This window comes from Chenopodium quinoa, unplaced genomic scaffold (assembly GCF_001683475.1).
Source record: "Chenopodium quinoa cultivar QQ74 unplaced genomic scaffold, ASM168347v1, whole genome shotgun sequence".
NCBI lineage: Eukaryota > Viridiplantae > Streptophyta > Magnoliopsida > Caryophyllales > Amaranthaceae > Chenopodium > Chenopodium quinoa.
Window position 1 is genome coordinate 4,157,358 of NW_018744704.1, and position 15,394 is coordinate 4,172,751.

At 37.2% G+C, this 15,394-nt stretch overlaps 1 protein-coding gene across 1 annotated transcript; it reads left to right on the plus strand.

The window, feature by feature from the left end:
• Positions 1 to 1,590: 1,590 nt before the first annotated feature.
• Positions 1,591 to 2,157, plus strand: LOC110702999. The gene has a single exon (XM_021880756.1). It carries the CDS (start codon positions 1,591 to 1,593, stop codon positions 2,155 to 2,157), a length of 567 nt encoding a protein of 188 aa, XP_021736448.1.
• Positions 2,158 to 15,394: the final 13,237 nt, after the last annotated feature.

The following is a 15,394-nucleotide window of genomic DNA, read 5'->3' on the forward strand; positions in this document are numbered from 1 at the left end:
CATTTGTATAGCTTTATTTTTCTTTGTTCTCTTTGACTAATCTACTAATCTCCCATGTAGTCCTCTTTATTTTATTCCTAAACGCAGCAATAGAGCACTACCTCTACTTGTGCCATTGAATCTTGAGCTTTAAAGAGTTGTAAGGGCGAATCAAAGAGAAAAGAAGGCGAGAGATAGTGGAGCTAATTCAACTTATTCTAGTTCTAGTGAGTCTAGTGGAGGCACCATTCCATTAGAGTCACTAAGAACTAATTCTCCAACTTCTTCACCTCCCCATCAATTTCAAATGGCTCTTCCAAATAAAACCTTGAGAGAGTTTGGTGTTCCTCCACCATATCAAGAAGCAAGTGGGATTGTTACTCCCGCTATCGAAGCAAACAACTTTGAGATAAGGCCCGCCCTTATCACCTTGATAGATGGTCACCAATTCTCCAGGGCAAAGGATGAGGATCCCATTGCGCATATTAAGCAATTCACACGGTGTTGTAGCACCATGAAGGCAAATGGAGTGACTACGAAATACATTTTGTTGAGCATTTTCAAGTTCTCATTAACGGTCAAGGCAAGTGATTGGCTTGATAGGTTGCCTCCAAACTCATTAAACACATGGAATGAGGTAACTTCGGCATTCCTTGGGAGGTTCATTCCTCTTAGGGAAACGGCGGAGTTGAGGTCCAGAATATCAAATTTCCAACAAGAGCCTGATGAGTCACTCTATGATGCTTGGGAGAGATTCAAGAGCTATCAACAACAATGCCCACACCATGGCATGGAGAATTGGCTCTTGCTCCATGGGTTCTATATGGGTCTTTTGAGAGCGGATCGCATATTGTTGGATGGAGCATCGGCCATCGGGTGGAACAACCATGAACAAGCCACTAACGCAAGCACTCAAAATCATTGAAGATGTAGTTCAAAACTACACCGATTGGAGTCTCGACGAGAGGGGCATCTCCAAGAAAGGAGGTAGGTATGAGGTTAATGCCATTAGTATGATTAATTCAAAACTAGATGCTTTGTCTTCTTAGTTTGATCAATTGCATTCCTCTTCCCTTTCCATTTCCCCACATCAAAATTCACATACATTTAGTTCATCTAATGAAAATGTGTCAATACAAATGATGTCTTGTAATACATGTGGAGGTGATGATCATGCGACTTCCGAGTGTTATTTGATAAATGATTCATGTTCCCCCTCCCATTCTATGGAACAAGTTAATGCAACCAATAATGGTCAACCCAATCCTAGGTATGACCCTTATTCCAACACCTATAATGAGGGATGGAAACATCACCAAACTTTGGTTGGAAAGGGGGCCAAACCCAAGGAAATGGTCAAGGTCAATATAGTGGCCAAAGGAATGTTCAAAATAATAATCAAGGAAATTATAGGAACCAAGGTAATGGTAACTATGTGTCAAATACCCAAGCAAACCATCAAAATGACAATAGATACCACCAAAGAGGTCAATATTCTTCTAACAATAACCCACCCAATTTTAATGGAGGAAATAGACCTACCCTTGCTCCTATCCCCCAACCCCTCTCCAAATTCAAGCTCCCCCTCCTAAGTCGAGTCTAGAAACAACAATGGAAAAATTTGTTTACATGCAAACAAAGAAAACCAATGACTTAGAGGAGAGTATCAAGCAAGTGCAAGCCCACAATAAGATGCTAGAAACTCAATTAACTCAACTAGTGATTGTAATTAAAAGTAACAATCCTAGCACCTCTTTTCCCAGTCAAGCTATTGATCCTAGAGAACATTGTAATGAAATTATGACTAGATTTGGGACTAGCATAGATGAAACTCCACCCATGATGAGTTTGCAAAAAGAGAATAAGAGTGAGGAGGTTAAGGAAGAGAAACAATGTGAGGTGTCTTCTAAGTCAAGTGAGGATGAGATGGTTGTCATGAGTGAGTCCACCACGGTGAGCTTAACTAAAAATTGTAATGCAATTATCAAGAACCACTCACCCACTAAACTAAAAGATCACGGAAGTTTCTCTATTCCTTGCTCTATTAAGAACATTACCTTTGAAAATGCCTTATGTGATCTTGGAGCTAGTGTGAGTTTGATGCCTCTTTCAGTTTATGAGAAGCTTGGTATAGGTGGTTTGGTACCCACCAATGTCACTCTTCAACTTGCTGATTGATCCACCAAATTCCCTAAGAGTAAGGTTGAGGATGTCCCTCTTAAGGTAAGCAATTTCATCATCTCGGTTGATTTTATTGTGCTAGAAATGACGGAAAATGCCCTCACCCCTATCATCCTAGGCCGACCTTTCTTAGCAACGGGTGGTGCAATCATAAATGTAAGGGAAGGAAAACTTACATTGAATGTGGGTGATGATGAATTTTAGCTTACTATTGATTCCAAGAGAGGATGTCCTTCCCCCAAAAAAGATTGCATGACACTAGATGCTATTAGTGATAATGATTTGAGAATGCTTTGTGCCACTAATCCTCTTTTTGATGTTCAAAAGTCAAAGCAAGGTTTGGATAGGTTTGATGAGGTGATTGCTATGCTTGCTTGCCCCAAGACGATGCTTGAAGAAGGTGAGTCCGATGCTCACAAGGATGAAGAGGATGACACCAAATCTTCCAAGAAGAAGAGGAAGGGAAAGGCAAAGAGAAAAACAAAGAAGAAGACGGATTCAAAGAAAATTGAAAATGAACTTGTTGTGGGTGTTAGTCATGAAAATAATTTGGTTTTGCCCATGATGGCAATTTGTAACAATGAAAACATTGGTGACAAAATGGTCTCAAACTATATACCACCTTGAGGATATTTTTTGAATTTTTGTCAAGCTAGTGATGTAAAATAAGCGCTCCCGGGAGGCAACCCGAGAATTTTTGTTTTTACTTAAAAAAAAAACATTTGAGAGATGAGAGAGCTTGAACTAACACTCTAACAATTTGAGTGTTTGTTTGGTGTTTTGCTTTTGTTGTAGGTGATTTTCTAAGATGAAAAGAAGGCAGATTCGGCCATCCAGTAACGAGAGGGTGCTCCTTGAAGCTTGCACGCCCGCTCCTAATTACTTCAAGAAATCTGGAACTCCAGTAGCAATTGGAGCGGGAGCTCCAAAGCAAGTGCACACCCTCTCCTAGTTGAAGCAAACAAAGCAGTATCTCCAGCAACGTTAGGAGCGGGCGCTCCTACTCACCTGCACGCCCGCTCCTAAATGATCTAACAGCAACAGGAACTCCAGACTAGGTAGGAGAGGGCGCTCCGATTCAAGTGTATGCTCACTCCTCTATTTTGAACCTAGAGGCATAAACTCAATTTTGATTAGGAGTGGGCGCTCCTATACGCCTACACGCCCGCTCCTGTCTTCGAACCCGAAATCAGTGAGCAAGTTTAAAGGGTAGAGCGGGCGCTCCGAATACCTTGCACACCTGCTCCACATTCATCCGAGTAATATTTCAAGATTGACAAATCTCTTTTCATCTCTTTCTTTCATCCTCCACCTCTCATTTTACCCACATTCATCGTCTCTCTCCTTTTTTCCCATCTCTTTCTCACTCTAAAACCCTCACTTCCTCTACCTTCTCTCTTCAAAAACATCATCAATCCTTCATATTTTTCACTCAAAATTCACAAATTCTTAATCTCCATCCAATTCTCTCTCTAAAAATCACAAATTTTCAAAATTTTGAACAAGAATCCGAAAACCCACTAATTCTCCATAGCAAGAACGGTTTCAAATTGGTGAAATCTTGAGGAAGGAGGAGCAAATTTGAGTAGTCTTGGAGGAATTTAGAGTATTTTCATACTCTAGTTGGTATAATTTTCTTCTCTGCTTCACTTTCCCTCTTGAACCTTAGGGTTCTTTTTCAAATTTCTTAATTTTAATAATTTCATACAAATTGTGTAGTTAGTTGCATGATTAGTTGAAATTTTAACAAATATTGTTGCTTAATGAGAATTGTTTGTGGAAAATTGTGAATGACTTTTGGAGTAGTTGAAATTTGTGGTTGAAAATTGCATATGTTTGGTGAATTTGTGAATTTGAGTTGTGTGAAATTGATCGTGTTTGAGAATTGTGTGTTGGGATATATTGTTTGGTTGTGTTGTTATATATATTGTGAAACAGGTACTTGGATTTTTAAGGGGGTTCGTAGTTAAGGGTGTGTGTGGTGTTGTTGTTTGTTGTTGAGTGACTTTCTTGAATAATCTTTCCCTTAATTAAAAAAAATGAAGAAATTATTTGGAGCAAGTAAGAAGAGAAAGACAAGTGAACCTCAACCATCCCCAACTCCTTCACAACAAGAAAATCCTAACCCCCCCACCAACACTAAAAGTCCATGTCCAATGTAAGAAAGCATTCAATGACCTTTCCAATCGAAAAATTATGCCAACCCGTTTCTATCATCAAGAATCAACGGTGCTATTTGGGGTCGATGAAGGAATAAGAATAGTATCTGACAATTTCGGTTGGCTAAACTTCTTAAAGAATAGGGAAGAAACTTATGCTTCCCTAACTCTCGATTTCCTCTCATCGGTCACTTTGAAACACATAAACCTAAAAGGTGAGCCATTAGAGTGTTAGATAAGTTAAGATGTTCAATGTCGAGAGGGTCCTAACTTTAACGAGATTGAACGAAATTTTCGAATGGCTAATGAATAAAAAGTTATACCGCAAGTGCACGGTGTCTGTTGTTAGCAGAGACTTAGCAAATATGGGTCGAATCCTACAGGGAGGCAAGTTCTATTAGTTTTTGCGCAATTATAATAAACTATTTTAATAAACGAAGAGAGATTTAGAATTTAATTACCTAAACTAAGACAAATAAAAAATACGGTTGTTCTCAAATAAATAAAGGTCTAGGGCACACTTTCGGTCCACCATGCTTATACCAATCCAAGAAATGCAAACAATTCATTAATAAATAAACTAGGTCGAATAATTAAAGCACTTGTTAATCCTACGGTCGGGAATTAACACTTACAAATTAACATATGTAGTTTGGTCGCTAACAAAATCAAATTCGCCAATTGTAATTAAGCCTCTAAAAATATGATCTTTCAATATTTATTAGCTAAATAATCAACTCATGATATTGGCCAATTAGATTAATCAAACAATAAAGCACAAATCAATTGGAATTATTCAAGCCCTAATTCATAAAATCATAAATAAATAAGCATAAATAATTAAGGTATAAACATGGCTTCCCTCACTTAGCCCTAGAAAACGACTACTCACTCATAATTGAAATAAACAAAACAAAATAGATAAATAAACTATAATTCATAATTAATGAAATAAAGAACGAAAGATTAAATGAAATACCTCGATGATTGAATTAACGAAGAGCAATAAACTGAGGTTCAACAATGGAGAGAAAAAAACTAAAGAAGCGTTCTATCTAGAAAATAAAGCATGAGAGAGGAAATGAAATCCTCTCAAGTATTTATCTTAAATCCTAAATCTAAGCTAATTAAAATAGAAATAAATAAATAAATACATAAGCTAGAATATTATTGGATGGTAGAAGATGATATGGCACACAATTAAGGTCGGTGGATCGATGACGTGGAATGAAGTGAAGATTTAAGGCCGCTCGTGGCTTCAAAGGCTGCTCAACCACTCCACTAAACCTGTGGCCGTAACAGCAGCGAGCATCGAGTGGTCGTAGGACAAACCCGCAGCAATGTCCCTCAGGTGGCTGACTACATCGCTTGGATTCAAACACCTATAACTTTTGTTCTAGGAAGTTTCTTGGGGCGTTTGACCTATCATTGGAAAGCTCTTCAAGTCTAGTTTCCAATGCAATTTTAATCGCTTCAATACAATCTAAAGAACTCAAGTTATGATCAAAATAGTGGGAAAAGGTCATTAAAAATACTTTGCAAACCTTCGTTTTTCTTCGTTTCTAACTCAAATTCATTTTTAAAAGATGCATAGCGACCCTTATGGATGCTATACTTCTTTCCCATGCATAAAATCCTTAGAGCCAACATCAACGAGCATAAATCCCTCAAACCATCGACTTCCATTCAAGGAGCATCCGAAACATCTCCAAACACTTCGAAAGCATCCAAATGACTATAAAATCACCTAAAACATTAAAAAAAACACAAATGGAGCATAATAGACAGACATATGGTAGCTTATGCAGACAGGAATATAAAACGACTAAGAAGACTAAGAAAAAGCTATAAAACTAGCATAAACGTGCCTAAAAAAACCTATATAAATATGATTCATCAATGGCCCACCTTCAACAAAATCTACGACCCCAATGGTACTTACTTCTCAAGCTATGAAGATCAAGTTTGGTGGAACACCATTGTGGGTTATCCCAATTTTATGACCCGGTCTAGCCATGCTAGCCACATTATCCACCTCGTCATTTGAATATTCATGAGACTCATGAGCTATGCTTGTTTCTCTAAGCAAGACTTGAAACTAACAAAAGAGGAGATCAAATGCCTCTTCATAGCTACAAGATTTGAAGGAAATGTGGAAATGAGCGTGAACATGGGATACATGTTCATTAAGAGATGCATGGAAATGAGGGTAAATGGAGAGATGAGTGGTGAGATTAGGTGTGGGGGGATGATTTCAATTATAGCGAGGAAATTGGGGTTTGGCGCTTTTCTAGACCAAATGACCCCGGTCCATGGTTCTAACTTGCTTGATATCAAGGGACTTTATGATATGAAGTTCCTTATTGATATTCCGGGCCGGATTCATCGCTTTAGTTGGAAGGTCAATAGGAGGCATTACTGCACGTTCCCAAATGCGGCGGTCGCTAACTCTGTGGGGGACACGTGGCAAGTGCCACGTGATCCACCCCCACGAGCTATGGCCGACGATGACGAGGATGTACCTATACCTCGTCGTATGAGTACATCCTCCATTCCCCGATCTAAGGTACATGGTTCCTCCTCATTTCTTCCCTCTTTGACGTCAAAAATGCTTTCAACCAACTAAATCTAACCAACCAAAGAATTTTAGAACACAATGAATATTAAAGTTTTGTAGCGGAAAGAAACTATCAACATAAAGTTGAGAGGGGAGACTTTCTCCCTTACCTCAACTATCCCAACCGTCCCGTTCAACAAGGGTCGGTTCCGGGTTGGTCCAATGGAAAACCCACCTACCCTTTTTGGCAAGGCTCGCATAGCTCGATTGGGGAGCTTCGCTCCTATCCCCCTTATGACTACACACAACTTGGGGGTAGTGATTATAGGGGTGACCCTAGCTATTATTACGTCCCCGAGGTTGGTGGTGATAGTTCATCTACGAAGGTACTTGATCCTCCCCTCAGGGGGCATTACAGGTTTCCACCCGATTATGATGGTGGTTGGATTGAGCAAGGTGTGCCGGATTTTGGCCACTACCGTACTTGTCCCAACTACAATCTACCTCCTTATGTAGATGCCTCGGCAGCTCCTAGTGATGTAGATTTTAACTACAACTTTCATTATTCACCGGGGCGTCAGCAAGATTAGATGATCTAGACATGTTACTTACCGTTTCATCGCCCCTTTTAATCCTTGGGACACCGAGGACGGTGCCAATCCCAAGCTTGGGGGAGGTTTTGCCATTGCCTATTTTCTTTCATTGGAACGAAAATTAAATGTCTAGCTTGGGGGAACATTTAGGCCTTGTATAGAGTTAGAATTTGGTGTTGTTAGTTTTGTGCTTAATTTGATTATGCTCCGCCTATCTTGGTTGGTTAATTAATGGTTGAATGTTTGCATTTTAATGAACATGTCTTGGTATTATGTGCTTCCCATTGATGATGATGTTTATTGATGAGCCTCCTTTCTTTTCCAAAAATCCAAAACCCAAAAATCCAAAGCCCTTAATCCAAATTCTTTAGTTAGTTCCTCTTCTCCTCCTCTCCTCTCCTAATCTTCTTTAGCTAGTTCCTCTTCCCTTAATCAAAATTCTTTATTTAGTTCCTCTTCTCCCCTCCTAATTAAAAAAAAATAAAAAAAATAAAAAAAATAAAAAATAAAAAAAAATAAAATATTCAGAAAAATGAAAAATGAAAAATCTTTTTGCTTTTGGGTTAGTCCTCAATGATGATATTGGATTGTATGTGATGGATATTTTCTTTCTTTTGGTAATAAAATTTCGAGCATGGTTTAGATGTCCTTGGTTGAACATAGAATTGGCTAATTTAGGCTACTGAGAGAATAACCTTACCGAATGTACGAGACCTAAAGTCTAGGATTGTGATAAGAAGATGTCGCCCATATCAAAGGAATTTGAACCCCGAAAGGTAGAAATTGATCCCACATTGTTCCCAAAAGTGAGGTTTTAATATTTTTCAAGCCTACTACACTTTGAATGAGTGGCAAGGATCCTCTTTGATTTAGTACCTAGATCGAGAACTTGAGTACCAACTCCCAAGATCGTGGCCTAAACTACTCTTAGTATTGATGAAGGGTGTTATGTATTGTTCATTCACTAAAAAATAAAAAATAAAAATAAAAAAAAATAAAAAAAGTTAAGGCATACCATCCTTGTTTCCTTATTTCTTTATTTAGTTTATTGTAATTAGTAGTTTGTGATGTAAATGTTCAAAAAAAAAAAAAAAAAAATTGATGAATAGCCACCACCCTAGCAACTAAACAAGCTTGGGGGTGCGTTTTTGTTTTGAATTTATTCATGGTTTGTAATTTGGGCCAAAATTAGAAACCTCTTTAGGTTTGCTCTTAATGTTATACATCTTAGTTTGGCTTTAATTGTAAAACACTTCTAGTTTCCTCTATGTCTTAACTTTATCGTAATCTTCAAGTTTTGTGTAATGTTAGTAAGAGTAGTTGTAGCCATTGTCGGTGGAGGGAGTTGGTTCACAAGCATATGGAGAGGGTACTTATCATTGAGATGTGGAGTGTTCTAAAACCTTTATTTGTCTATTTTTCTTCCGGCTCCTTCGAGGAGTCATGAGAGACTACCATTAGGGAAAATTTGAACTTTGTGTTGGGGACGCAGTAAGATTGGTTGAATGGACCAAAGTTGAGTACATTCAGGAAGGTTAGCTAGGCCATGGCTAGTCATGACCGTGGTTGATCTTAGGCATATACCTCATGCTCGAGTTTTATTGCTTAAGGATTCTTTTAACTTTACGAGTGCTTTTCTTTGAGCGGACTAATCTATCGGTTTCTTTTATGCTAAGTGAATTACTTAGGGACAAGCAATTGGCTAGCTTGGGGAATTTGATAAGTGTTTATTTGTCCACTTATCATGGTATTTTTAACACAATTTTGTAGTCATTTTTAGGGTTTCGTAGTGACTCTCACTATGTGGAAAGAAACCCGCCAAGACCCGCCCCCATAATAAATGCAATTAAAAGGCAAAACATAATTAAAACATAATTAAGGATAAAAGATTATACCTTTGACGTGTGCTTCGCTTTACTATGAGCTCTTACTTGAACCTCGAAACTACGAGGTCTCCAACGGGATCGTACCCTCGAACCCGACCCGAGCGTCCTAAGTCTCGGACAAATAAAACTATGAGTTTTACGAATCAAGATTTACTCAAATCAAGAGTTGCCTTTTAATTCCACTCAAGGTTGTATATTCCCAATACCCATGCCTTTGGTATTTATAGGGAAATGCACCCTTGATTTCCAATCTTCCACCAATGTGGGAGAGTTGGTAAATTCAACAATTTATTTAATTCCAAATTAAATAAATAATTAAATCAATCACAACGCGACAAGTGGCACAATTACATGCTAATGAGTGATGCCCAAGGTTAGGTGGGGGGGACCATAGCCTTGCTCCCCAAGGCTTTGCTTGGTCCCCACACCCACACACAAACCACCTCAAGGAGGGTTGTGCTGGCTGCCAGCTAGCACCAGCCAGCAGCCAGCAGCCTTGCATCCCCAGCCAGACAGTGTCAGGTAGTGCGTGCTGGTGCTAGGCGATGCTTGGCGCTTGTGCGTGCTAGTGCTACGCGCTGGTGCGTTCTAGTGCTAGCGCTGGACCTAGCACTCCCACGCATTACCTCTCACACACACTCGCATACTACGCGCAGCCATGCCTGCCAGCTCCTCACGCACGCAAGGCCTAGCATGCGTGCTGCTAGCGAGCCACACATGCTGGGCTTGGTGTTGGGCGATGGTGCACATGCACACGCACTGAGAGAGGCTAATGCTGCTTGCTAGCTTGTTATGCTTGGTGCTGCCATGCGAAGGCACGCACGCAAGCACACAGCTATGCGAATGCTTGGTGCTACATTGCAAGGTTGTTGGGCGATGGTGCACACGCACACGCACACACGCATGTGCCTAGCACTACGATGGTGCTAGGGCTGCGATGGCGCCTAGGCATCATGCTAGGGCTGCGATGGTGCCTAGGCATGATGCTAGGGCTGCGATGGCGCCTAGGCATGATGCTAGGGCTGCGATGGCGCCTAGGCACTCTTGCCTTGCCTAGCACACCATGGTGCGCCTGGGCTTGCGATGAGTACTTGGTTTAGGTAGAAATACTACGCTCATACTTGTTGCTTGTGATTTTGCGACGCTCGGTCTCGACGCCCTAGGCTCGACATCCGACGTCTGTATTCGTAAAACTCCGTCGACTCATTAAATCCTTCGGATTAATTCGTCGTCTCGGATCAGTTGTTCGATTGGGTTCGACCCAAAGGGTTCAGTTAAGATTAAGCTGTAATATTAATTATACCTTAATATTACTGATCGGAAGCGGCCTCCACATAGGCATTCCGATCACTTGACCTTACTGAAGAATTAGCTCTGTAATAATTCTGAACCCTCTATCAGAATAATACACTTGTTGGAAGGACACCATTCCTTTCATCATTCCCCTCTTTAACCCCCCATCCAACTTCTCTTTGTGCATGATTATATCTTTTGGCTTTCCCAGTTCCTTTTTATATGTGTGTTCATGTTTGTAGATGCAATGAGAAATTGGTTAAGTAGCATGAGTATGAAGACCTCTAGAGAAAGCATGCACCCAGCAGGAGCGGGCGTGCACCTTGATAGGAGCGGGCGCTCCTAATATAGGCTCTATAATCTGCCTTGCTGACTTTCAGGTGGAGCGGGCACGCATCCAAGTAGGTGTGGGTGCTCCTCCCAGCTCTCCAACTTCCTACCTCCACTAATGCAGGCAGGAGCGGGCACGCAGGAAGACCTGGAGCGGGCACTCCTACTGTTTTGTAGCCCAATTTTGACGATTTTACAATGTAATTTCAGAGTGTTTAAATACAACCCTTGGCTTCAGTTTTAGGATCATCTTTTCTTCCTTTAGTTTTCTTAGACTCTTATCTCTTAGTTAGTTCCCTAGACTCTCATTAATTAGCTTAGTTTCTCTCAAACTCAATCATTGAAGTAGATTAATTTAAGTTTGTATTCTCAATTTCAACATTTTCTCAACTTAGAAGCTTCAATAGTAATCTCTTTCCTCTATCTCTTACTCTTTATTTTCTGGTTTTAATTGCTTTGAATTGATAATTTCTTCTCTAATCTTGATTATTTGTCATTGCATGTTCAATCAACTTAGATTTTATACTGCTCTCAACTTGTTAGATTGATGTTAGAATTAGAACTTGTAGCTATGTTGTTCTTCACCATGTTTAGTGAGTAGTTTATTAGCTAGGGGTTGGGTGAAGACCCAACCAAGCTATGGGTTTATTGATAGTGTGCCTGCATGTTCATTTTGGGTTGATGTTTGATTGTTAAAGAAATGGCTAATTGCATGTGTAATTGGATGGCCATTTATTGCTCATGTATTCATTTCTATGCTTGCATTGAAAGATGAAGTTTGGTTGTGAACCTTTTCTTGTATGGTTAAACCGAATTTCTATCTTGATTACGGTTCCTTGTTTGGATGATGTAATAGTCTTAGTTGCGATAATTAGGTGTGAAATCCCAATTACTTGTGCCTTAAAGCTATCTTGGCCCGATCGAAAGACAAACCCGAGTTAGTAGTCTTCTTCCCAACGTTAAGATTTGGTTGACCTATCTTGTTAGTTGAGTTTGGTTTAGGAATGCTTAGTGTTGTGGCTTCGAAAGAAGGCAATGTTGAATGCCCTTTCTATCACCCAATTTGTGTTCATGCTTGCCTATTGTTTTGATCCATTGGTTTGGTTGGTGTCAATACCCATTTCCCCCTTGTGTTTGTCCTCATAGTAGTTAATTAATCAAAACCCCCAATCAGTGACCGAACTAGATTACATACAACTGTTTCATAATCTTGGTGTACTCATACCCCATTCCCTATGGATACGATCCTCTACTTACCCTAGACTTGTCTTAGGTTGGTTTAGGTAGAAATATTGTTTGGCTTATGGTGATTGTCCAACGATCGATCCATCCCTCTGTCAATTAAATATAAATATACTAATTTATGTTAACCATTAGAAAATCATATAAATGCAAAGCAGTAATAATTTTATCCTATTACATGCGACAAATAACATTGAAATCATTTACCTATTAGCAAATTATATAAACTGTATGTATAGTATATTTCACAAGAATATTTTTTAAGAAATAAATAATTGTATTTAGTGTTACAATTCTTTTTATAATATATGGGTCAATTATGTGTCAATTATTTCTTGATATGTAAATCGAGGCATTACATTCTTTTTGTTTGCCAAATTTGAGCTTTATTTGGAACTAAAAAAGGCCAAAATGACTCTGAAACATCACTCGAATAATTTTCATTACAAAAATCATGACACGCGAATCGAGATATTTTTTGACACGAAAAATAAGACACTTCCTGATGACGCCCTAAATCTTAATATGAGAGTTTTTTGGCACGTAATCGGAAATTAAAATATATTATTTTTGTGAATGTGACTCTAAAACGTGATAAAATTTCAGTTTGAAGATAAAATCTAATCGCTACAATATCTTATATAAAAAAATTTCAAGAGATAAGTTTGGTTCACAATCTTTGCTTCTTTGGAGTTTTATTCTATTAATTTTGTTTTTTTTTTTTTTTTTTTTTTTTTTTTTTGTGGTATATGCATTAAGATTGTTATTTTCAAAAAGACATTGAAATCTAAACACTACCTTATACGTACTCGCAAACACGATTTATTTGTATTTTTTTTATTAAATATTTTATATATTATATTAAATATTATATATACGTTATTCTATTCATTTATTTCTCATTTGAATTTTTTTATAATAAAATAAATTTTAAATTTCTTTTAGTTTTCTGTAGATATTTAGATAAAATTTCTAATAAAAAAAAAGATAATTATCTTTATTTTTTTATTAGAATTAATATTTCAGTATTAGTTTTCTGCCATTTTTGCTGACCTTAAACCTTTTTTCCACATTACTAAGGTCGTTTAACTCTCCTACTTATTTACTAACGTATACGTCTTTGACTATTAATGACTTTAATAATTAATGTATTTCTACACAAATTCCAATACAATAGAAAACGAGAAGAGGAAGAAGATGACTCATTTCAATAGTTTAATCGAAAAGGGGAGGAAGGCGTATTTCAATTATTGTTGACGATTAACTAATGAAGATTAACTCATTTAAAGCCACAAGCTATTTTACGCAATATCTTCTGCAACTGATTACACAACGATTAATTAATTGATGGGAATATACTCTATTTAAACAGTTGAAAATCGAAAACTTAAAGCCCTGTATATGTTGTTAATTCAATTACATGACCACGTAAAATCATTTCATGGCGAAATGGCCGATAAAACAACTGGGACATGATGAAAAATATAATTTCACGTATACAAAATTCACGTTTTTTTTCATCTTTTATGGCTCCTATTCATGGTGTTTATGAAATGTAAAATGACTTTTTTTTTGGAATTTTTTATTCAGAAATTATATATTGCATTGGAAATGACAAATAAAATTTGAAATTCAAATATTAGGTTAAATTGAAATTTAATTTGAATTTAGATGAAATTTAAAAGATAGTGGAATTTGGGTCCCATTTAAACAACCAATGAAATGTTGTTATGTCAAATTGTATGTGGTTGTAACACCACAAAATCTCCTTCTACAGAAGTACTAGTATAATACATATAATTATACCATAGAGATAGACTTAGGTGTATTGTCACCGCGTAATTGCGCAAGGCTACTCAAACTACTATCTTAATACCAAAAATTTGCAGCAGAAACTCAAACTCTTTTATTAATACTTATAAAAATGTAGCATTGTTATGAGTATTCAAAATAAAGACAAAAACCAACATTCCCTAATCTAGGTGAAGCAAATCTTGGGACTCGCTTCCATATGCTCAATCATAACTCCACTTGAAATAGTCAACACTGCTTACCATTAAGGTAAACAGGGCGAACCAAAACAAATAGGAAATACGAAATAGCAAAATATGCTAAGTACATTAAGTGTAAGATAAATAAACTTAATTTATTAGCAAAAATGCTTTTAAAACCAATCATGAAAAACTCCACTTTTTATTTTAATAATTCTAAACTCATAATCTAAAACTAATTCTCAAGCTTGTCAAAATATATAGTTCCAATAATTCAATAATAATGATTATGAAATCAACTCCTCTTTTTTAAAAGCTCAATTCCTCTCTTAAGTGTGCACACCCCCAAATTAATATCTTTATATTGAAAGGTTATCCTTGAGAAATGACTCGTTCATACAAAGTCCAAAGTCTTATCTACCAAATCCGCATAGTGGAATTAATATAATCATGCTTGTAAAGCTTTAGTAATGATTCAATAATTCCTCTTTATTACTCATTAAATCAATAATTCAATCCTTTATAATAATTTACCTCAAAAACAACTTTTAATTCAATTCAACATGCTTTCAAAATCAAACCTTTTTAAACCTGATAATTAATTCAAACCATTCAAAACATAATATTAAAAATCCATTCTCAAACATTTTTATTTTAAACCTGAATTCACAAGATTATTTCGTTAATTATAATTAAATTCAATCATTATTAAAATCATATAAAATATGCTATTCAATCCAATCAATTTAAAAGGTATCTAGCCAGCTAAACATATGTACCTTGATCCTCGCTTAAGAAACACACAAAGAACCTCAAGTAGTCTTGTCAAATACACCCCACAATTAAAATAACCTTAATCAATATAAGGTCATCAAATATAACTTTTCATTAGGAAGCTGGCAGCAAAGCAATATAGAATGTAGGCCTGCTAATCACCTATGTCTGTCTTTCTTTCTCTTTGTGTTTTCACTTCTCTAATTTTACGCAATTGTCATCAATATTTGTTTTCTTATGTTAATTTGGGATATTCTATTTGGTAGTCTCGTGGTTTCAAAAATTCCACATGGAAGACAAACTTTTTTTTTAGTCTCTGTAGTGACCTCGTGGTTTTGCATATTTGATTATAGTGACCTTTTTTAGGTTTATGGCTAACCTTTTTAGTTAAAATGGTTAACCTTTGATT